The 24,458-nt window shown below is 40.3% G+C and overlaps 1 protein-coding gene across 1 annotated transcript in view; it reads left to right on the top strand.

Moving 5' to 3' along the window:
• The first annotated feature begins 1,165 nt into the window (after positions 1-1,165).
• LY75 (lymphocyte antigen 75) overlaps positions 1,166-24,458 on the top strand; it is a 48,546-nt gene continuing 25,253 nt past the window's right edge. Inside the window, exons 1-16 of the mRNA XM_075711420.1 lie at positions 1,166-1,250; positions 3,599-3,973; positions 4,952-5,125; positions 5,407-5,571; positions 6,239-6,349; positions 8,084-8,224; positions 10,001-10,189; positions 10,858-11,015; positions 11,938-12,048; positions 13,308-13,396; positions 13,752-13,924; positions 14,102-14,298; positions 15,696-15,838; positions 21,605-21,686; positions 22,271-22,342; positions 23,771-23,894. Coding sequence (XP_075567535.1) covers positions 1,166-1,250; positions 3,599-3,973; positions 4,952-5,125; positions 5,407-5,571; positions 6,239-6,349; positions 8,084-8,224; positions 10,001-10,189; positions 10,858-11,015; positions 11,938-12,048; positions 13,308-13,396; positions 13,752-13,924; positions 14,102-14,298; positions 15,696-15,838; positions 21,605-21,686; positions 22,271-22,342; positions 23,771-23,894 — 2,389 coding nt within the window. The remainder of the gene's footprint in view (positions 1,251-3,598; positions 3,974-4,951; positions 5,126-5,406; positions 5,572-6,238; positions 6,350-8,083; positions 8,225-10,000; positions 10,190-10,857; positions 11,016-11,937; positions 12,049-13,307; positions 13,397-13,751; positions 13,925-14,101; positions 14,299-15,695; positions 15,839-21,604; positions 21,687-22,270; positions 22,343-23,770; positions 23,895-24,458) is intronic.

The following is a 24,458-nucleotide window of genomic DNA, read 5'->3' as shown; positions in this document are numbered from 1 at the left end:
CACATTTGAAACGCATAAAACAGATTGCACGCTGCACTTCCCATCTGTACGAAAAGCTAGTATTACTTTCCCTGAACAACTGCTCCTCCAAGTCTAATCAAAATAGATTTTCTTAGCCAATTTTTTTTTTCCTTGTGACTTAGCAAGCACTTTCTTGCACAGCTGGGGTTCAAGCTATACAACCTTTCCAGGTCAGCGCCGAATCACCCAACGCGCAGCTATAAACAGACACGATTTTATTTTACATACTTTCCATCAGTTTCTCTTCTTTCTCTTTTCCTCCTTCAGGCCAACTGGTTCTCTGAGTCTTTGTGTTTTTATTTTTGGTTTCTCTAACTTCCTGTAGCCAGCATCATAATTTTCTCAGCAACAGTTATTTCAAATGCTCCCAGTCTCATCGCCCCCTCCCTCCTCCCTGGCAGAAACAGATCAGACAACTGCAATTTTAGCTGCTAGCTACGAGAGAACTCCAGTTAGCCCCTACGGGGGGGAGGAGGATCACAGGGTAATGTTTAGAAATGTATTACTTGATCCATTTTGGGGTATTTTACTTCAGTGTTTGCAATTATTTCTTATTTTTTGTTTATCTTCTCTTCACTTTTTGCCCTTTCTTCACTGTTAACACTTACGCTTTCCCTTTCTTTCCCAACTGAACTTCTAAAAACTTTTTTTTTTTTAGTTTTAACTTTAATTACCGTGCGATAATTAGGTCTGCTTTTCTATTTTGTCTTCATTTTCCCTCGGGTTTCCCTCATTTTTTTCCTCCTTCCTTTTTTCCCTTCACTTTTCCTCTTTTTTTTTTTTTTCCCTCCCCTCTCCTCCTTTTCCCTTCATTTCCCCCCTGCTCTCCTCACCTTCACTCTTACTTTTTCACTCGCCAGTGCCCTGTCCCGTGTTCCGCTCCCCTCGGCCGTGACCTGCCTCCCGCGGGGGCAGCCGGGGCCGGCCCTTCCCCGCCGCCCCGACCCCTCACACCCGGCCGCCGCCCAGGCCCGGCCCCGCCCCCAACCGCTCTTCTCCTGGCAACAAGTGACGCTCCCCGGGGCGGGCCAATCCGGCCGGCGGCTCGCTGTCCCGGCCAGCCGGCGGCGGGCGCGACGCTCCGGCAGCCCGAGCCCCGGCAGCGCGCCCGCTCCGCGCAGCCTGCGCGCCGCGCCGCGGGAGGATGGCGCGGGCGGCGGGGCTCTACCTGGCCGCCTGCGGCCTCGCCGGGCTCCTCGCCTGCTGCGCGGCCCGCCGGGAGCCCTCAGGTAAGCCGGGCGCCCACCTTGCGGGGGGGGGCGGGGGGGCGGGCGCTGCGCGGGTGCGCTGCGGCGCAAGGGGCGCGGAAGGCCCCTGCCCGCCCCGGCGGGCGCCTGAGGGGGCAAGGCGGCGCGGTGACGGGCCTTCCGCCCCGGCGCTTCCCGGCACCCCCGGGCGTTGCGCTGGGTGGCGAAGTCCAACTGCGTGGAAACAACGTGGGAAACTTCCAAGCGGGAGCGAAAGCGGGAAGAGGAGAAAAAAAAAAAAAAAAAAAACCAAAAAAACCTCAAACCTCCCTCCCGGACCGTGCGCTTCGCCTGGGGCGTCGGGAAACCGGCCGCGGCTCCGCCGCCCCCGGCTGCCACGTTCCCGGTGCCCGCGGGGCCGGGGGCCGTCCCCGAGCCGGGGCAGCGCCGGGCCGGCGGCGCGGAGCGGAGCGGGGCGGGGCGGTGCGGAGGGAGGCGGGCGGGCCTTTGGCCTGTTACCTCCAGAGGAGAAATAGCCCGGACTCGGGCAGGTCCCGCGCAGGGCGGCGAGCCGTCATTTTTATTCGCGGCTTTATGCGCAGAGGGAGAGGAGGGAGGCTTACCCAGCCTTTCGGAAAGCAGGTGGTAAAGCTTCATGTTGAGCAAATTTTTAGAAGCCAAAGCCGCTAGCTTGGTGCGAGCTGCTGGGAAACAAGTTAAGCTCTCCGCTGAATAGTTGCACCTCTCGTAGTTTTATGTCCTTCGACAGCGACGGGCCCGGTTTTGTAGGTAAAGATGTCAGGTAAAATTTCACGGCCAGAGTGTTGAACTGGCGTAATTGAGCACCAGTATTAATAAATTGCTGTGCAGAGAGATTTGGTGAGACAGTATCAGGAGTTTTTCTGGGGAAATTTTAAACAGTAGTTTTCCTCTTGCTGTCAGAATGAGGGTTGTGCGGGAAGAAGTGAAAGAAGAACGAGGAAAGGGAAGATCTGAGAAGAGGCCGGGAACAAGAAATTGAAAGACCAAGAAAGTCTGGAGGGGAGAATAAAAAGCAAAAAGCAGATACAGTGCTGAAAAAGCGCAGGGTAAAAAGATACCACAGAAGCAGGTTTGGTTGTTAAAATGTCTTATTTAGTTAATAGCATGAAAGAGATGGTTGGTTGAAGTGTGCTGTTCAGAAGAAGTCACTCCAGTAGGTGGCTGACTTAGAGATTCTTCTTTACAGTTTGACCAGCTCAGTACTATTTAGATACTATTTGGCCCTTACACGGTGGAAAATTCACGAGTATACTGGGAAGTAGTGGTAAAATTCACTGCATAACATCACTGAATATTTTCCTTGCTGTTCAGCCAAACCTATTATTAAGTCATATTAAAAAAACGCAGTAGGAATGTGATTGACAGTGCATTACTATTAAATACAAAACACCACTCAGCAGATTCCTTATTTGAACAGCAGAGTAATAGCCTTGTGGGTCTGGGACAGCCAAGGTCCATTTCAGCCTGGTTAGTGAAAGTTTTATACTGTGGGGCCATCTTTATTGTGGCATAGAAACAGTTTTAGGGCATTTTTTTCTTGGTTAGCTTAAACCTACTGCCACTTGTCAGAGGTGTTCTTATACTGGCAGAGGTGTCAGCTTGTATCAGAAGGGTGATCCATATCTTTTTAAGATTGCATACTATGCTTTGTCAACTTTGGTTTTTCCTCTTTAATGACAAGCTACATCACAGCTGAAAGTGAAACTAGGGTTCCTCTGTCATTTAAAAAATGATACTCTTAAGCTTTGTGTGGCATCTTTGGGATATTCATTCTAAAGCTCTTTCCCAAAAGCAGTGTCAGTTATTTTAGTACTATTGCAGTTGCACCCACAAACTGGTTCACATATGAGCCTGTCATGCTGTGTATCATATATGATACACAGTTTTTTTAAAAAAAAAAAGTATTTACTAAGTGAAGATTATTATTAATTATATTTTATGGTACCTGCTGTGTGTAACTGCATTTGCAGATAGGCATGAAGGCAAGATTCTTTACCCAGTAAGCTTGCAAATTAATCAGGGCTTGATCCAATCAGTATGTGTTAAAGTTAAAGGAGTAATTCTCATCGATAGGATTGGACTTAGAAAACAGCCCCATCTTACCTCCCCTCATTTTATAATGACTTTGAAAGAGACCTGTTCTTTTCCACCAGAAGAATATTCACTAAAGATCAGGAGAATGTACTTAACGTGGCTTATACGAAAGAGGTAGTATAATGTACAAACAGCAGTTGCTGTACTTTGCTAGTACTGTGCCTCAGAATGTAATTTCGCTTTTAAAAATGAACTTCCTGTGAAAGTGATACTGATTCATACCCATATGTGGCTATTTGTTTGTTCTTACACAGGCAGTGATGCTTTTACCATTCGCCATGACACACTGAACAAGTGCATACAAGTTAAAAACTCACGGATAGTGATAGATGACTGCGAGGAGACAAGTGAAGCTTTATGGAAATGGGTATCCCAGAATCGCCTCTTTCATTTGGGGTCCAAGCAGTGCCTGGGACTTGATATATTCACCAAATTGCCGTCTCGCCTGAAAATGGTTGATTGTAACTCAGAACTTATGCTGTGGTGGCGATGTGCTGATGCTTCCATCCTTGGTGCATCTCAGTACAAAGTGACTGTCAAGAGTACCTATGTAACTGCAAGCATAAATGCAACAGACCAGTGGAGAAGCAACAGTTCCTCCCATGATATATGTCGGTATCCTTACCATGGTAAGTTTGCACAGGGGTTTGGAGGATTTCTTTTTTGTTAAGGGCTTGTTGCTGTATGCCTATGCCAATAAATTCTTAAAATTATTCATATGAAAAGACTGATCAGTAAAGCAATAGAATGTTTTTCTGTAGAGAGGTATTGGTATTCAAGTATGAAACTTTAACTGTTTTTAATAAAAAATAAATATGCACAACTGCAGAAGTTGTGTTATCAAGTGGCTTTCTTAGCATATTTAAATCCCTCCCCCCGTGCTTTAGCGAGAACCTATTATGAAATATCAACCACCTTCTATCAGAACCGACACTGTCCTCTTTACAGTGATGGGCATTTTGCTGTTAACTCAAATAAGAGCAGGATTTGAGGATATTTTCTTTGATGGTAGGCAAATCAAATTCAGTGCATGCTGCTAGCTCGCAGGCTGTTGGCCTGTCAGGAACCATCCGTTTGCGTTGGTCTGGTAGCCTGTCCACTTGCCATGGAAGCCAGTCTCATCTAAAATCTCATGCTTGCTGGAAGAAGTGGTGAAAACTTGCTTTACCATATTTAAGAGCAGAATTTTCTTTGTATTTGAATTGTTCAAAGTGACCAGTCTGAAGAGTCCAGTTTGAAATGTTTTCCCTCTTTTGTATATGTTGATTCCTAGAGCCTTGTTCTGTAGTACTCGGTGCAAACCACCTGGATTTCAACAGGACAATGTATTTATCCCTAACTTACCAGGAAGGGGGAAACAAGTTTCTGCTGTATTATACCTACTCAGAAGAAGAAATACAGAAAAATATTTTCCTCTTAATTTCTTCAGTTCCAGCATTGCTGTATATTATCTGTAACAACAAGATACGGCGTTTTAAGACCACAAGTGTGATTTGCATGCTTTTAAGTTAACTGTGTCTGTACAAGCAGTAACATATATTTTCAGTTCTTTCCTCCCCTAGACAACTTGTATCTACTTCTTTAATTTTTTTTTTTTTTTCCTGCAGAGGTTTATACCAAAGATGGAAACTCCTATGGAAAACCCTGTGAGTTCCCCTTTCTGTATAATAAGACGTGGCATCATGACTGCATTCAGGACGAAACACATACGGGTGGGAAATGGTGCGCTACGTCTGAAGATTATACTCATGATGGAAAATGGGGAATCTGCTTACAACCAGGCACGTTGGGTTTCTGAATAGATGTCCTAAAAGCGTTCTGTCACTTCACATATGTACAGCTCCACCTTGGTGTAGCAGGTTGCTGTTAAGCTAGGTAAAAGCAGGTCCCTTTGCTCTTGCAGTGTTGACAGGACGATCAGCACACACTTACTCTGCAGGATAGATATGTGATTACCAATATAAAAATCAGTAGACCTTCAGTATTATAATTTTTCTTCTGAAACGTTCATGATGTTTCAGTATAGTTGTAGTTACAAGAACCTTCTGCTTCCTTTAAACAGAGGATGGTTGTCATGATTTCTGGGAACGTGATCCGGGGTCTGAAAGTTGCTACCACTTTAATACACAGTCTGCTCTTTCTTGGAAGGAAGCTTATATTTCATGTCAAAGGCAAGGGGGAGATCTACTTAGCATCCAAAATGCATCTGAATTAAGTTACATACAAGGTAGGTGTAATTATTCACATATGAATATCAGGAAATCTTGACAAATTAACATGAAGTGAAGACAGCATTTTAGCTTCTGTCTTAAAATTCTGGGTTAAAACTTGACTGTACTAAAATGCATTGGTGCTTTAATTTGTGTAGCAAAAATAAGCTGCTAATCTCACTTTGGAGGGTTTGTTTTTTTTTCATTTATCTGTGTGATTTCATTGTAGTGGTTAGTTCATATTTATAGTAGTTGGTTAGTTTATATCTTTTTATATATATAAAGAAATTATATATATTAGTGGTTAGTTCATATTTATAATGAGGAATGTCCCCAAAATCTCAAATACGGGCCAGAGTGGCAGTTGGTGTTTTAGCAGCGTGTTATCCACTTGTTATGAAATCATCCTTCACTGATGTTCAGGCTTGGCCTGGAGGAATTATCAGTGTGCCTTTGGGAATTATAAAACCAAAGGACGAACATTTGAAGCCACTGGGAGGGAAGACTTGTGTGGGTGAATTCCTCCTGAGTTCAAGAAAGGTTGCATGTCCGATTATGGTTGCAATCTTTCTTTCCTCAAATGCATGCCCTTTCAGATCACATTTTTAATTTAAAGGAGACCAATAAAGGATGAGCATTTTATACTAATTGTCTTCTTAAAAAAAAAAAAAAAATTATTTCCAGCTAAGGATGACATCGCAGAGATCTTTTGGATTGGCTTAAATCAACTGGACGTTTTTGGAGGTTGGCAGTGGTCAGATCACAAACCTTTGAATTTTCTCAACTGGCATCCAGGTAATGATGTTTCTGATGGTATTAACAATATTCACAACACAAACTAGTATGATGCTTAGCTTTTTTTTTTTTTTTTTTTAACCTTTCTCCATTGGACTTCATCAAAACAATCATTGTTGTTCTGTTTCTGTTAAAAGTTTGGAAGCATCTTTTCCTCCTAGCCAGTGACTCTTTCTGCATTCATTCTATGTTTATGGATGAGTAAGTTAATAAAACTCTAAGAAGGTAAAACTTAAATAGTATCCTTGAGATCCATTTTAGTAAAGCTTCCCTAGCTGCTAAATTTCTCCTCCCACTGACAGAATGATGTTGACTTCCCTCAAATATTACAATTATTGATGTATGTGCAAGAACTGACGTTACTTAGAAGCCTAACTTGTGTTTTTGAACTTCAGAGTTGCTTAAATTTGTTTTGAGGCAAAGATGAAAGAAGTATAAAACCTTTGAAAAACCTTTTTTAATTACTCCCAAGTTCCTAGTAGAATTGGTGAGAGTTTTGTTTGTTTGGAATTTTCAGCATGTATTTGTAATATTCTCACAAATATGCCATGGATGTATATATATGAGAATCCTGGAGGAATAATAATCAGGAATACTGAAGCTGATATTGTTCTGTCACTCAAGCTGAATTTGACCTTTTTAAAGTGGAATTCTCTTTTTCCTTCAGTTTCTAGAACAGTGCTGCAACATGAATTCTGTGGAAAAAATAGGAAGTGGTCTCTGTTACTTCTTTGAGAGCTTTACTAAGAAATTTCTGTGAGATTTTCCAAAACTGGTCTTTCTTTTGGAAAGGTTAAGGACTTTGCTGCTGCTTGTACTATCGGCTGCACCTTCTTCTGGAACTGTGTTGACAGTGTAGGACTGTAATGCAGAGCTAGAGACTAGACTATCCCGAGTTACAGTGGCATAATTTAGTCTGCAGTCATGGCGGACATACTAATGTCAACCCCTCTTGTGAAAAATACTGGTATCTAACAGGAATTTTGCTAGCTGCAAGTTGTGCCCGTTACTTCTTGTCCTTCCACTGTGCACCTCTGAAAAGAGCCTGTCCCTGTCTCTCTTGTACTCTCCCATGAAGAACTAAGGTCCACCCTGAGTCTTTTTGATGTGAGACTGAATGAACCCAGGGCAGGGGGAGCTGGGGTGCTCTGTGTAGGTCACAGCTTGGGTTTGCATTGGGGGTCAAAGAAAGAGGAAGCCGAAAAGTACCAATGGAAAGGGGCTCCAAGGGAAGCTGGGTGCTGCAAAAAAGAGTTCTCCTCTGTAATATTTTTAATCTGGGGCCTTGTCTCAGGTTTCTGTTCAGGTAAGGGTTATGGTTAGAGTTGAAAGAGTGCAGAGCTGTGTTTGGAGTGGGGGTGGAAAGGGGCTGCCAAAGGAAACTGAGGGCTGCAAAAAGGGTTCTCCCCTGAGATATTTCTAGTCTGGGAAACTGCTCAGCCAAGGGTTTGTTGTATTGTAAATAGAACATTCCTCCTGGTTCTATGATTAAACATTGGAAAAGAAGTCCAGATTCCTTGATTCTGAAACTTTCTCTCTTACAAAAAACTTTCTGTGGGACTTATGGTAGGACAGGTGCCTTCATTCAAAGCAAGTCATGTTCTTCAAATACAAGGTGCTCTACTATGCAAAGTGTATTATTTTTGCATTGAAAGGCAATAGAAAAAAGAAGCAGTCACTACCTTACTGTTTGATAACTTGTGTTCTTCTATTTTTGTTTGTTTCTGGCTACAGATATGCAGAATTTGTCCCCGCTGGATGGGACTAGCTGTGTGGCGATGAATGCTGCTTCAGGTCAGTGGCAGAGTTACCATTGTGGGACTAGACTTCCATATATTTGCAAGAAGTCACTCAATGAAGTTCCAATCCTCCCAGGTAGGACAGCTCGCATTTTTGTTTTTGCATGTTAATATGAGTGTAATGTTCACTTATGGAGTCTTTTTTTTTCCCTCCCCAAGCCTTCTTGGGAGTCTCTGCCAAAACACTTTCACAACAGCTTTGGGTTTTTTAGCAGAACAGAAGCAAACTCTGTATCTTCAGTGTCAAGATGATGCATCACGAACAGCTTTCATTTTTTGCAGCTTTTTCATTCACATGTAAAGCATTTCCCAGCACAGTCCTGCCCTTTTCATCACGTTTTTCTCCATGGCTTGTGTCTTCTTTCATGTGCTACTGAAAGTCTGGAACTGGCAGTTGCATCTCAAACCTTTCCATCTCTCCTTTAAGCCCATTTCTCTCAGTCTTGGTGTGTATTGACATAAAATGGGACCTCCCTGAGGCTTGAATCAAACTCTTGTTGAATTCAAATAGAAATAGTTAAACAACCTTACTATCCTTTGAAATCAGGCCCAGCACTGGAAGTCAGAGTGCAAGAGTTGGTAGCTTGCCCAGTGTGTAATCTTTACTGGATCCATAACAGCTTACAAGGTAAAAGTAAATAATGCAATAGGAAAACCAGAACAGTTTAAAGCTTTATTCTCTCCCCCCTACACACACGCACATAGAGTCCTTCAGTTTTTACAGTGTCCAGCTGTGACATACAACTGCTTCCGTGCTTTTGGCCATTTACCTACACCTGGATGTCCAACCCTTCCCGTATCCATGGTCTGTTCTTCCATGTGTGCTTTGGCCTTGCCGAGTTTCCAGGGCTTATGGTTGTGGGGCTCTCATGGGAACACTTTTATTGGAAGATGAGTGGTCTTGGATGAGGGGGAAGACTAGGGGATAAGAAGGGTGAAGCAGTGTCCTGGTGGTGGAAAGTGTCATGGAGTGTCACTGGCTAAGGCACGTTCTCTCCAGCTCCCCAGGGGAGATGTGTGCCTTTGAGGAGAAAAATTAGTAAGCAGTTTAAATTTAACTGAACTAGTTCAAATTTTTAAAAGATCCCTTGAAAACTAGTTGTCAATTAACCATCCTTATCTGTTCTCTAGCTCCTCAGTGGGTATGTAGAGTTGTTACCAGTGTTTATAAAGTGTTTTATTAATTAAAAACCAAAATTCTTGTGATTGGAGTATTTTACAGTGTGTTTTGAACCAGAAAGGCTACCAGTATATACACCTTTTTCAGCATGCATTAAAACCAGTTTGAATTCTTGAATATCATAATTTTCAGAAGAAAAAATGCTTAAAACTAAGCATTTGTTTCATTGTGAGCTATTCAAAACTGGTCTTATGTGTGGTACTGCATATAGATAATAATGCCCTATAAAAGTGCAAACCCTTGCCAGAATAAAACAAGCAACTTTTTGTTGAGGCTGCTGTCCTGCAGTGAAGTAACTTGGTTTGCTTTTAATTGCTTTTGAAATCTGGCTTACAATTACTTTTGAACCTTTCACTTATACTAAGACCAGCCTAGTGTAATGCATTCCAGCTTTTTACTTGCACTCTTGACTAACTTCTTTCTCCTTCTGCCTACCTCATGGCCCCAAAATATTGTGAATCCCCATAATGCTGTTCAGTCAAGTCTATTTGCTTGGCTGAATTGTGACCCTTTCTTAAAACATTAGCCCTGAAGAGACGTAAACACGTTCTGATCACTGGTTTCTGGCTGTTTTCAAGGTGCTGCCAGATTTAAAACACGAAGAAAATGCCAACTTATTGCACTAGCCAATGTAAAACAAAAGCCTCTAATTCCATTTCTCTTCACTATTAGAGTTTTGGAGACACTTGGATACTCGCTGTGATTCGGGCTGGCTTCCCCACAATGGTTTTTGCTACATGCTGATAAACAACCAGGCACCTTGGAGTACAGCAGATGAGTTGTGCAAAGCAAATAAGAGTAACCTCATCAGCATACACTCATTAGCAGATGTCGAACTGGTTGTTACAAAGCTTCATAAAGGTGAGTTGGGATATTTGTGAAGGTGTCGAGCACCGAGTGCTGCACACCATAAACTACAAACCACTTTCCGTGTTCTAGCATATGATTGTCATAACCTCTAGCTTTTAAAGGAAGGTGCTAATGCTGAGCCTGTACCCAGGCTAGTGCTGAGTGTTGCTGTTGAGGTCCAGTCCCTCTGTATTAGCTCTTATTTTGGTTTGATCTTATTTATTTATTTATTTGGCTAACCTACTCCTAGTTGCCTAATACTTTGTGTTTAATTTTCTCATTCAAAAAGAATCTTGGCTAGTTGGGTCAGTATTTGACTACTGGGTCACTGAACTAATAAATGTTATCTGTACTCTGTGGTCTTACATTTTTGCGTGCACTCCAAAAATCAGATTTGGTTGAGCTTTTTTTGCTTAGGTGTTCCTTATTTCTGGGTTTTTTTTCTGTTTGTTACCTTCTCTGTGAAACTTATTCACATTCATGAATATAAGTTAAGAAACAAGATAATGAAAATATATTGTACTTGTCTCAAACCTCAAATTTCCTGTGAGAAAAAAAATGGTGGCATTCATGCTGTGCAGTATAGTGATAAAAAACTAATTTTGCTGATTTCACATCCTTTTTCAATTAGTTTGAACATTATTTTGAAACTACAGTGTTGTCCTAATTTTAAATTACAGGTGCTGAAGAAGAAATGTGGATGGGTCTCAGGAATGAAGATGTACCAACTTTGTTCAAATGGTCAGATCACTCAGCTGTGGTTTTTACATACTGGGATCAGAATGAACCAAAAGTTCCTTTTAACAGCACTCCTAACTGTGTGTCATATTCAGGCGAGGTAGGAATACAGTGTTGGGTTTCTTCAGTTTTTTTCTGTCATAGCAGAGGCAACACTTATGTGTGTGAAGGTCAAGGGGAGGGCAGAGCAGATAACTGACTTTATTTCTGGAATAACCTTTAAAATACAGATAATCTTTTTTTCTACAAACAAATTTCTTAAAATTATTTAGCCACCACTTGGTAGCTGTGTACTGCAAAGACTGGAAGAAATTGCTCACAGCTCTGAGACTGCTTCTGCTGTTGGCCAGCCAGTTGTCCTTGTCACTCTGCATTTTGGGTTACTGTATTCTTGCATGTCTGTGGCAAAGAACTAGGAAGGAGGTGGACTGACCTATTGAAAGGAAAAGCTGGGTTCAGTCATCTCCAGGACCAATTTGGGGGACCCCATCTGGGGATGGGTAGTGAGATACCTCGATAAGAGGAGAGGACAGACACTGGAGGGATACAGTACAGAAGAAGCAAGGGGTGGGTGGGGAAAGGAGGTCACAAAGATGAGTGGAGAGGGAAGCAGGCTGTATCCCATCTCCCAGATTCAGTAGAAAACTGGGGCAAGCATCTGCCTTCTGTGCTGTCAGGCTGGCTGTGGAGCTCATATGCCCAGCTCCTCTGAGCTGCCTCCTCCCCACCTCCGCAGAAAGCGGAGCACACCTCCTGCACTCATTCCTTCCCTGATATGAGAGAGTTGGCACCACCTTGGCCTTTTCTTCCCTTTTCAGATGTGATCCAGAATCATCCTATCTCCACATTTGTCAGCTTTCTCTCTCCCTTCCAAACATGCACCTATGCATATAATCCAGGGCATCCCAATATTTTAGCTGGAGGCATTTTGGCTTTTCCCCTTACAAAAACTCAGCTTCTGCACTATGGAAATGAAAAGACTTTAGAATTTTAAATACTTTGTTTCCCTTTCCTTCTCACAGTTGGGACAGTGGAGAGTCAAATCCTGTGAAGAAAAATTGAAATATGTGTGCCAGAAAAAAGGAGAGATATTGAATGAAACAAAATCAGATGGAAGTTGTTCATTGGGAGAGGTAATAGGAAGTCTGTATTTCTTTTACTTTCACTTGGTTCAGAAACCCGGATAAAATTACTTATTCCCTCTACTTCCCATTTCCTTCTTGCCCATACAATGTCTATGGAACATTTTAGCTGAAAAAGGACATTTATGTAGCATGAGCCAAGTTTCAGATTCCCCTAAGCAGGCTTTAGATGTATTACCACTCTGTTTATTGATGAAAGTATTATGAGCTTGGCCCCAGGAGATGTTGTGTTTTCTTTATTTGTTTGAAAAAAAAGTAATTGCTTTTACTAGATATGTTATCAATAATGCCATTTGTTCTGCAGTTTTTGCTTTAAGTATGTTTTAAAATTTAGGATAAGTGCTTTGCAACATAAAGATATACAGAGGTTGATAAATGAGAATAGGTTTCTGTTACACTTCACTTGGCTCTCATTTTTGTTCTTTGACTCGAATAAAGGTGGGGGGGGGTTGATTTTTTTTTTTTTTTAACAATATAACGTTACAGCATAAATAAGGCTTGAAAAGAAGTCTTCTCCGTTTTGATTAATCTTGGGATGGTATTACTAGCTACTTCAGAGTTCTTTGGTTCAGTTTTGTATGGCATATTGCCTGCAACAGGAAACATGTTTATCCCTTATCTTTCTTTGTGCACAGCCTCAGGGTATTTTTACTTTGTCTCTTCAGAGACTGCCAGCATGTAGAAGTTATAGCTTTCTGTGCTGTTCAGACACCATTGGCATTGGTATGCTAGCAAAGAGGTGACACACTAAAGTTCCTTGAAATTTCAGTCTAAATACAGGGAAAAGATTTCAGTAATAGAGAAATTTTGTAAGTTCACACATTGTCAGTATAAAATATTTTTTTCAGAAGTAAAGAAACACGAGTAATGCCCTTTTATTATCCCTCTGTTTGAATCCTGGCGTTGGTGGAACAGCATGAAAACTCCTATTGTTTGGAATAGGACTAGGCTGTCGCCCTTGTGTTTCTCTCTCTAAATGCACATAGCAGTCAGAAGACTCTGCACAGTTGAGCTAAAACAGTGGTGTATTTTATTCCCGTGGTTGCATTATTTCTTAGAACTGTGAATCTGAGAGTTGATGATACTGGACCTTGTATGTGATGCACTGCATTTCTGATTCTACGATTTGTTCTTGTACATGCTGTGCTGGCTTGCGGGCACCAACCAATGTTAGCAATTTATTTTTTCCTGTAGCCAGTGCCTAAATTAGGCTGTTACATATAAACATGTTTTTTTGTTTCTCTAACCAGGGATGGGAGAGACATGGAAACTACTGTTACAAAGTTTATAAAACAGAAGTTTCATTTGGAGCGCAGTGCAATCTTACAGTGATGAACAGGTAAAGCACGTCTCTGTAATTTATGGGCATGTTTTACAGTATGATCCTGGAGATATAGTCAGAGATTAAAACCTCTGTATGCTAATTAGTGGTTTATAAAACAAAAATAGAGATAGAGTTGCCTTTGCAGAGAACTAGCAAACCGTGTTTTCCATGGTGTGACAATGGTAAACCTACAGTGTAAAACCTTCTTGGAAGTATGTGAATTCCCAGTCTGCTGACCCCATGTTGAATAGGGGACTGCCTGGACAACCACTTGAACTAACTCATGTAATAATATGCCTGGTTTTCAAATTGACTCAATAGTTTCAGGTATCTTTCAAATATTGACTCAAATTAATCTGTGAATTTTCAGATTTGAGCAAGAATTTATAAACAGTCTAATGAGAAAACACGCCAAAGTTGAAGAAAAGTACTTCTGGACTGGTTTGCAGGATATTAGCCAATCAGGAATATATTCCTGGGGTACAGTGGATGGGGAAAAAACTGAAGCTGTGACATACACTAACTGGAATTCCTTGCAACCAGGTAAATTTAACAATTAAAAAAATAGGTTAAAATACTATCATTATACATTGAGCAAGTATTGGAGTACCATGTTACAGAACTCCAAGGATGAAATAAAATAGTGACTCAGATATCTATGGATTTTTTTGGAAAACCAGTTGATAGTTTTAAATATGTCTTTGGTGGCTTAAATCTTAGAGTTTTCAGGAGGATGTGTGGCCATGCCCAGTGGAAAGTCTCTTGGAAAGTGGGAAACTAAGGACTGTAAAACCACTAAGGCATTTTCTGTCTGCAAAAAATATATCGGGCTGCCCAAGGAGCCAGAAGTGCTCCCAAAGCCAACTGATCCCTGTCCCCCTGGGTGGCACAATGGATCCGGCCTTGCCTGCTACAAGGTAAAATGTTATTCCTATTAGATGTTAACTGTTTGTTACTGTCTTGCAGCAAGTGCACGATTAGCCATTTTGTGTCTTATAGCTGCTCTGGAGGGTATTTCAAAGATGTTTTACGCTGGAAGGTGGAATTCACATTGATTCAGGTTGACTGCCTCCGGATGTTCTCATGCATCATCCTCTGCCAGTTCCTGAAAAGTGCAGCGTGCCTCTCCTTGCTCTTTCTGTGGCCAGCTCTGCACATCAGAGCTGAGTGGGGCGACAGCATTCACCTGTGCTGCCATCTCAGGAGCCTGGTGCTGGTGGAGTGTGCCGTGTCTGTATCCTAGCCTGTCTGCTGTCATCTGGCACGCGGGGACGCCTGAACAGGGAAGGAAAGTGCTTTGCATTGCCTTCCCTTGGCCTTTTCCTTTCTATACTTTAAGAGCCTAGATAGGAGAGGTGGGATTTTCTCTGGTCTGAATCACAAAAGTGCAGGCTCAATTGCATTTTACTGTTTTTGAAGTAAATAGTGGAAGTAGGCAGCCATGCTGTTAGCTGGAATGGCTTAAACAAGTCTGTATTTAGAAATGCAGGTTTTTCCCCTCCTATTAACAATCAAATCAAGGTAAAGCTGAGGCTGTTTATTGGATTGTTTATTCGTTATTTCTGGACTCAGCATCTGCAATGAACTGTGTCTTGTAAACAGCTCATGTAGCAAAGTGGGGAAACCCAGCTTGAATAGCAAGGCTGCGGGCAAGGATCCCGAAGGGATGGGTCTAGCTGATGTGCAGCATAGCTTGTCCCATAGCTGATGGGATGTGACAGCTGGCCCTGGCAGTTTCTTCAAAACTCTTGTTGACCAAGTGCAGCATGCCTGTGCAGAGAGATCCAGCTGATGGGAATTGGCTTGGACTGAAGTCAAGGCGATCAAGTGGACATGTTGGCTGAGGTGTATAAGCCAAGTATGCAGCTCTGATACATGCAGGTAGCAAAGGGCTTGCCGAAGAACTTTCTTCACCTGCAGCACCCAAATGGGCCTAGTCCCACTGAAAATGGGGCTTTGCAGGTCACCATAAATTTGAAAGAACAACATCCCTTAAAACCTATAATTTGGCTTGCAGTTTTGGAGTGAGTTGGGTGTTGTTTTGTAAAATCTTTCTGGTAAAGAAAAACAGAGAAAGCCTGCCATATGGAATATGTTGCATTTGAAATTAATTTTGTCAGCTAAACTTCAGAGTCTGGCTGCTGTCGAACAAACTGAAAAAAATAAAATAATTGTTAAGAAGTCAAGCTCTCTCCCTCTGGAAATACCCATTATTCATTCCTAGCTGGGGTGGCCATATTTGAGTAATACCGGAGTGTTTTAAAAATGCTGTCACTTGCATAATTTTCTACTCTGATGTTTGGTTGTTATGAAGTTCTTCCACAGTGAGAGAGTGCTGCGAACGAGAACCTGGGAAGAAGCAGAAAGGTTCTGTGAAGCACTCGGAGGCCATCTGCCTAGTTTTAGTCACTCAGAAGAAATCAAGGCGCTTCATTCTATCCTGAGAAAAATAATCAGGTAACAGACTAGTCAGGGGCTAAAATTTTTATTTCAGATGCATTCTGCAGTAGATCGCAAATGCTGCTGCTGACCCCAAATGGCAAGTATGAGATAGTGTACGGTGACTGTGTTTCCCACAGTAGAAACGGCTAGATGTGGCATTTGAACTGCTGGTCATGTCACTGCCTTCCTGGAAAATGTCAACGGAGTGCAGCTTGGGCAAACGTTTCACATTGCTAGAAGGGAGTGCAGGAAAAGAGATTTGCTTTGAGCGTCCTCCGTTACATAAATTTAAGTCTGTGTTGTAATGTGCGTTTCCTTTTTTATGTTGAATTTTGGCACAACTAGGTGACAGTTCTTCCTATTCTTTACTGATACGCTCTTTAGAGATGAGTTATTATTTCAGTTTTTCAGATAGGTGTCATCTTTATTCATGAAATGCTTCCTGACTAAACTGGGTCCTATCTTTTGTAAATGTGAATAATGTAGTGTCCAGCAGTCTGGCTGGCACAGATCCCATTTGGCATAACTGCAATAATACTATACGGGCATTAGATGGGTATGTTGAGTTTTCTGGTATCAACAAATTAAATGCTACATGATTTATGAGTCTAAGGCTCCTTTTTTAATCAAAGGAACTGTCACTGCAAAGCTTTATTAGGCATTGGTGTGATGTCAGATGCTTGTGTAATATGTTTTTTTGATTGGCAGCCTGTTTTTTCAGAACTTTTGCCAGCTTAAACTCAAATACTGCCAGTTACATGATCTAAATTTTTTCATCAACAAACTAAATCGGGATTATTTCAGAAGCTGCCAACGTACAACACTGTGATTAGATTTTAAAACTTGATGACTGAAGAGATGTCTTCTTGAAAACCCAGCGAACTTTTTTTAAAGTGCACAAATCATGAAAATTACTTAGTGTTTATGTTAATAAGAGATAAAAACAAACTTGTATGCTCTATATATAGATGGTTTAGCTTGTATAAAAGCCACTTGTGACTCCTTTGCTAAAGTGACTAAAGTCCCTGAAATAGAAACTAGTGCACAAATTATTTTAGCTATAGGTCTTATCATACTGTTTTGCAATTACAAATTTTGTTTTACTGTACTTAGTCTACTATGAAACATGAATAGAGAAGTAACATACTATTTTTCTACAAGTACTTGGAACTACTTTTCAGCTTGCAGACTAAGGTATTAATTAGAGTTAATGGCCATTTTTTGTTAGGAGTTCAAAGGTGGGGACTTTTCCTGTCTTTCCGGAAAGTCAGCTGACACATGATGCTACTGCAGGTCCCATATTTCAGAAAACTCGAACCTAGCCTGGAAGAAGGAAAGTCCCAGTACTTCAGTATTTTTCTACCAGAACTTAAATAAGGGGCAATATATTGAGCCCAGTATAAACTGACTTTGCAGTCAGTGCTGCAGTAACTGCATGTGTCAAATATAACTCAAAACACAGTATTTTCATCAGGGTTAAGCCCTTTCCAAGCATTGCGGAACTTCCTGAACAGAAATACTACATATTTGATATTGCCCGAAGTCTTTTAAATAATGTTTGTTTGTTTGTTTAGATAACATAATGAAGTGTTTTAAGTTAGTTATGCTTTTAAATTACTCAGAGGTGGTGATTATATAAAGTATTCTGAAGATCAAGAGTGAAGGGTGGCTTCTCTGACAATTAACTCATTTGAGAAAGGAGAGAAGAAACCAAGTGAATTATTTCACCAAGAACAAATAATTTGGGTAACCGGGAGAAATCATCCTAAAATAATGTTAGATGTGAGTAGCTGCTGGAGTACACTGGCATGTAGTTTGTCCATGTTCAGTGCGTTTACTCAGTGCAAACTCTGACATAAACTATTCATTCAGTGCACTCATTTCAGCTTGGGGAAGGAGCCACACCTTGGCTTTTTCGGTTTCGTTTTTTTTCCTCTTGCACAGTTCTCCGGTGACTCACTGAGAACTGTTTGTTTTTAAATGTTAGCAAAAGTCAGTTTGGTTCACCAGGAAAAGGGCAGCTTGCCTAGTCCATTCTGTTCTTTACTTGTATTCCACCTTAGAGGCAAATAAGAGCTAGAATTGCTCCAGCCAAGTCAGGCGATTGCCATTGGAAAGGAAAATAAAATGTGCCTGCCAACCTTCCCCTGTCTGAAAGAAATAGGAGATAACCTCTTTTCACTTTGAGGGACATGATACAGGCAGAACACATCCAGTTCTGTTACTTCCATTCTTTTAGGATTGTTTTTGTGAGCATTCTGCAGCTTATAGCTGGCAGTGACACTGGATGCAAGGAGAGTAACAGCTTGGATTGGTTAGAAATAACATTTCAATGAGACACCTTACTGGAAAGAAATCAGTTGTCTTTTATATGCACAGCTCTGCTACTGTAATTGTTCTGAATCTAGAAAGCCTCATTGAGTTTGCAAGAAAAAAATGATCTTATTCTCAACACACTGGCCAAAACAGCAATAAAGCTGAGATGCAAGTCGTAGTAATTGCATTAATACACCTTTTCTTTTCTTCCACTAAAGAGTAGGTGATTAGCAGGATGGCGATTCAGCCAGTGGCAGTAGCCTGTTACAGAGGGAAGAACAGGGGGTCAAATGGGCTTCATGTATACTTTTAGTCCAGCATGGCCTAAAATTAAATGGTGCCTTAAATTACACCATCAGGGAGTTGGCCCAGATGTACACGTGTTATCTCTTGTCAAGAACTAGGTTGAACTACAAGCCACAATAAGTTCACTTAGGCTCTTAATCTTGTGTTGGAGCTGACATGAGGGACAGAAAAAAATCCTTTTTCTGTTTCAGCAGTTAGAATATGACAGTAGAAAAATTACTGGTATATATTGCCTTCACATTGATCTAAACTGTATTTATCCACTCCTGCACAACACTGAATTTTATGAAGTTTAAGTTCTGTGTGAGAGAAAAGCCACCAGTATTCTGCAGGGATTGCTGGAGATTTAGGGTCTTTCATTGTTACTCAGAGTGGAGTTCATTGTAAAGCACAAATTGAACCTATTTTTTAGATTAAAACTTACGGTAATCTAGGTTTTAGAGATGGTTCCAGGAAAGTAGCTCAAAGAATACTCTAGCACTGATGAATCCCTTTTGATACCAGTCCATAGGATGTATTTTAAATGCTTTGCAATGAGGAGACAGATACCTAAAGTACAAGGAAGTTCCTTGCTGCAAGCTTAGTTGCAATAGAGAGTCTTAATTCATATTTGTCTTAAATAGTTGGTGGAATTTTTTTTCTGTGATGAGGTGATAGTATAATTTCAGAGGGCTATCAAAAGGCTTTAGTTAAGCTTAAAAGTGCTATCAGAGATAGTGTAGCAGTTACTGAATTACTCATGGTCATGTCTGAACAGTTCCAAAAGAAACAAAAAATGTACATTAATGTGTAAGTGCCCAGTCAGCTGCAAAACATCGTTATGTTTGCAGGCCAGTAATTGTAAATTGGGAGATAAGCTGGAGAAATTCTTAACCTGGCACGCTTTTTAGGGTTTTCTTATTTGTTACCTAAAAGCCAAATACGATTTGAAAGACTTTGAAAAATTGCTCTGGTTCCTCAGGTAACTACTGCAGATTGTTTTGAAATGAGTGTCTCAAATTTTCTTTTTAGTAGATATTCCTCTGTGATGATAAGTTGCTTAAACCGCACTAAGCCTGTAGGTGACAATTAGGAGGGGAGGGTTAAGCAATGTCTGATTCATAATTGGAAAGAACAATCACAGAAAAATAAAATCCTAAAGGCAAATTGCCAAAAGCCAGTTAGCTGCTTGACAGCTGTGAATGTTTGGCTCGCAGTTTTCCCTCTGGAGTGATATGGGGCATTTAGGCTCTTTAAAGGCTCCTTAGTGATACCATTAAAAGACTAAAGACTATTCAGTGTGATAAGATTGCACTAGTGTGATCACACTATCACACCAATGTCAGAAAATTAATACTGGAGTTGAAAAAACAAAAATGAGATTTGTTTGTGACTGATGCTTTTCTTCCTTATGGGAACTCTACCAAATAAATTGTTGTTGCTCTTGGATTTCATGTACTTAGCCCACATACTCTGGGCAAAGCTGTTGTTTGTTGGTGCTGCACTGTCAGCCATTTCAGGTGCAATTTAGCATCTTTATGGTGCTATGTGCGGAAGGGTAGTGGCACGGTTTTACCAAAGAATTTCTTAACGTTGCCCCGTGATTTCATAACATTGCTTATGCAAGTAAGCCTGGGTCTGAGTCCATCCCTCCATGTAATAAAGTTATTTTCATAAACTTTCCAAGTTCTGTCTTAAAATCACTTTAAGTTTCTCAGCACTACTTTTTTGGGAGCCTTTTCCAAACTAACCTCTGCTGGTCAGACATCTCTTTCCAATTTTGAGCCTAAATTTATTTCTGAGTTGTGGTTCCTTCAGACACAATGTCCTTTTTGCTCAAATAGCTCCTCTTCTTGGGGGTTTAGTCTTGTAATATATTGTAAAGAATAATTATATCCTTTCCCTGTCTGTCTTTGTCAAGGCTAGACAAGAAAATCCTTAATTCTTGTTAATAGCCTAAACTCTCATTTTCTCAAATATCCTGTATTCCTTCTCTGTATTTGGTACAACATGAATTTACAGAATAGTACTCCTGATGCAGTTTTACAAGCACCCTGTACTGTGGCATCAATACTTGGCTATTGCTGTCAGACCACCTTGATGAGAGCACCTTTTCTGCAGCTCTATTGCAGTAGGGTTTCACGTAGCCTGTGATTTCATAGAAAACTCATTATCTTTCTCCCCTCTGCTGCTTCCAACTGATACCATCACTCAGAAAAGCATCCTTTGCCTTTCTTGGGTAGGGTAGTGGATTAGAGTGAATTATCACAAACTTCAGTACCTAGCACAAAATTGATACTTTGAGAAGTAGAGGTTGCAGTACAAAACTAACCTTGCAGTTTGACTGGCACATATTTCATTTTGTTATAGTATCTTTAGATTCATAAGCAATAGTAAAGAGTATGGTAAAGGTTGTTCCTGCAGAATTAAGTATTTACATTGTAAACCTGTTTTGCAACTTTGTATCTTGGAGCATAGCTGAAATTTTGAATTTATGTGTCCTCCACTTATGAAAAATGAAGAAGTAAAATCTAGGGAAAAAATACAGTTCTGACTGTAATCCTGTAAAATGGAGTAAAATTTCTATTGCCATTCTTTTATGCAGGCATTGGAGTCAGTGGTGTTATGTGCTCATTTATGTCTATGCCTCTTTTATGAAGGTGTGTAATTGAAATATGTGCCCGTGCTTGGTTTGTTTATATCGCTGACAAACTTAAGGGAAATAGAAGCAAGTTATTCTGTATGAGTAGAAGTTTTCATGTGGTTTGAGGAAGAGTATATTTGAGCTGATGGTGAAGAGAGAGACAACCTGAGAAGGACAAGAGAAAGACAAGCAAGCCAAATAAACACTATGTGTGTGATCCTGGAAGAAAAGTGTAGAAAAGAGACACTTATATCAAGTGAAAACTGATGAAGTGGTGATGCAGCAAACAAAGGAATTATCTGACTTAGTTAGTTTTCTCTGTGGTCAAGGAAAGACAACCTACAGCCCTTCTTAAAGAAAAGTGCAAAGAGGTCCTATCCCTTACACCCATTTTCTGCTTGAACTGCTACAACTTGCAGTAGTAAACCTTTGGTTTTGCTGCTTGATCATAAGTAATGCTATGACATAGGTCAGTCTTTCTATTAAATGAGCTGAACCATATACTTGGCTTAAGATTTTATCTTGTTTATTTACAGCAATGACAGATGGGTATGGATTGGAATGAATAAGAGGAGTCCAGATTCTTTGGGAACCTGGCAATGGAGTGATGATAAACCCGTAAGTTAACTTTTAACCAGGAAATGTCATGTCCTGATTTGTTTCAGCTTGAACTGGATTGAAAGTAAATTGATAAATATTTTAATTAAAATATGACAGATTCTTCAACAGATGAATAATTCAGAAGAAGATTTTGCACTTAAGAGCTGCCATCCAGGCAGATTTCCAATTAAATATCTTCAGTAAGGTTAACCTGATTTCTGTTTCTGTTGCATTAAAATGCTTTAACAGAAATATAGTAGTAAACATCAAAGAGCTGGTGGAGAGAACAAGATGTCCTCATGCCACAACAGAGGGGAGGGTTTATCAGTTCACCTCCTTGATATGTCAGACTTCTCCAAAAATATCTTCCTCACTGTAATTGATTTATGTGCCTGAAACTGTGAGTTCTTCCCCCCCCCACCACCACCACCCACCCCGAATAACAGGTAGACAGGCTCAAAACTGATCAGTAACTGCCATTTAACACATATTTTAATAGTGATAAACGTAATGGGATCCCAGGTTTGAATGGTTATCTCTGGGGATTACCATAGCAAAAATAGTCATAAAGTAATGATTCTTTCATCCTGTCCATCTTGTAGGTAACTAGTGTTGTTATGCCACTTGATTATCTGGAAGATGAATATGATACAAGAGACTGTGCTGCATTAAAGGTTAGTTTCCAGGTTTTTAATAACAGCAAGTATGTTTTTACATGGAAGTACTTGGAAAAAGTACTTCCGCTAGCTGTATATTGAATTTAGGTTGACTGCTGAGTTGTTTTCTTTGCATAGTGAAGAAGTTGCTAGTGTTCCCTTTTTCAGTCTACACCTATTATCAATTTTCCCTTATTCAAACAGTTTTTTATGAACCAAGCACTGTGCTAATGATAACCTTTCATAAGACTTCTTTTGAACTACAAAATATTTTAGTTATAATGCTATTCTCTATTGCATAATGCTATATTGCGTATCTCTTGTATATTACACATAACACTTAAGGATATAACATAGAGTCTAAAACAAAAAAAGCAAACAGAGCCCTACCAGTAACTTTTAAAATCTAAATTATTTTTTCTGAACTGCAAATTAAGAAAATGTTTGAACCTAAAGTAGGGGAATGCAGTAGCCAGGATAGAGTGTGTGTTTGTATTTATTGTGTGTATTCCCTTGTTTACTTGTGAAATAGACTGTAAGTGCTGTATCAGTTTCTAATTCAAAATCTCAGGCTTCTGCTTAATTCCTAATGCTATTCTTCATTGCTTAATTTAGTCTTGATAGCATGAGGTTTAAAATGGCCTTTAACATTTCTGAAGCATTACCTGAGTTCTCATAAGATCATTCCAATACCATCCTTTCTTTTAACCTAATTAGAACCACCTCTGCTTTTAGGATTTACAGAAGGAAAGGATAGTTGCATCCCCTTGCTTCTGTTTGCAGCCATTTCCCCTCATTCTCTTCTCCTGTGTTCATGACCCCAGGCTGAGAAGGTGTCAGCATTAAGCTACTAAAAATTTTAGATAAGAGGAGAGCAGTTTGAAGGGGACACTGTGAATATAGTAACCTCCCTCCCCTACCTGCTATGTGTAGACATTTTCTTTCACTAAATGATAAAAAATACTCCTTATTGGAGAGATCAGCAACAGTGAAGTCAGATTTCAAGCTTGGTTATAAGAAATAATTTTAAGTAAGAAAGATTATTTCTGTGCCAGTTCAGATGGTTGCTTCTTTTGAGCAGAAATGAGAATCATTTCAGGGCAATAATTTGCAACAGGTAGTTTAATAATAAGTATCGATGAGATCCTGTGTGTGTTAAAAAAAAAAAAAAAAAAAAAGCAAAGAAACAACATTGCAAGAGGAGACTTTTGTATGTAGACTGACCTTAAGCCCTTTACCTAATTGCTTCACAAACTTGGCTAGCATGGAGAGTTATAATTGAAGAGTTACAGTTGTGTCTGCTCTTTTTTTGCAAGATAAGTTGTGGGACTAAAACCACAGTAAAATATACTGGCTTTGCCAAAGTACCTTTTTAGTACAGTTTCATTTCACATTTCAGAGGCCTATGCCATACTGACTCAGTTCTCTGTTTCTACTTTTGTACAGACCTCGCAGTTCTCACGGCGATCATTTTGGAGATTTTATTTTCATGAAGGCAGAGACCTGGAATTTTACTTCAAGCCTTTTGACTGTGAAGCTAAACTTGAATGGGTCTGCCAGATAACAAAAGGTAAACTGCAGTTACATCCATTTATTCCTATAAAAGAGTTTATTATTTTTTACCAGCGAGTTGTCATTATTGCCCAATAACAGAAAGTTTGCAAACAATATTTTATCATTTCCTTTCTGAACTGTTAAGAGGTCAGTATGTGAGAAATCTCGCCTATGAAACATAAAAACAGACGTGCACTTAGAATATTCAAAGATATATCAGAAAATGACCATGAGGAGGATGCAGTATCACTGCTCCCATATTCTTTCTTCTCGCATGAAGTGAGAAGTGGCTTCTTATTAGGTGAGGTGATATAAGGTACCGAGTTGCAGCATTTGTGGACTTTACTTAATCTTTCTTAGTGATATTTGTAACTAAATGACCACGGACATCTTGGGTGTACAGTTTGCTTCAACCTTAGGTGAATTAACCTTCTTCTGGTAAAACTGGTGTACTAGCTCCTCACTGTAGTGAGACAGAGGAGTGGGAATACAAAAGAACGGCATGGCATATCTGCACAGATCCAGGTTTTTCCATGCAGTATGAAAAGTGCTGTAATCCAGTAGGCTTTTACATTTTGGT

The sequence above is a fragment of the Pelecanus crispus genome, chromosome 5, assembly GCF_030463565.1.
Source record: "Pelecanus crispus isolate bPelCri1 chromosome 5, bPelCri1.pri, whole genome shotgun sequence".
NCBI lineage: Eukaryota > Metazoa > Chordata > Aves > Pelecaniformes > Pelecanidae > Pelecanus > Pelecanus crispus.
Note: the sequence above shows the minus strand (reverse complement) of the source record. Positions and strands in the feature narration are given on the sequence as shown.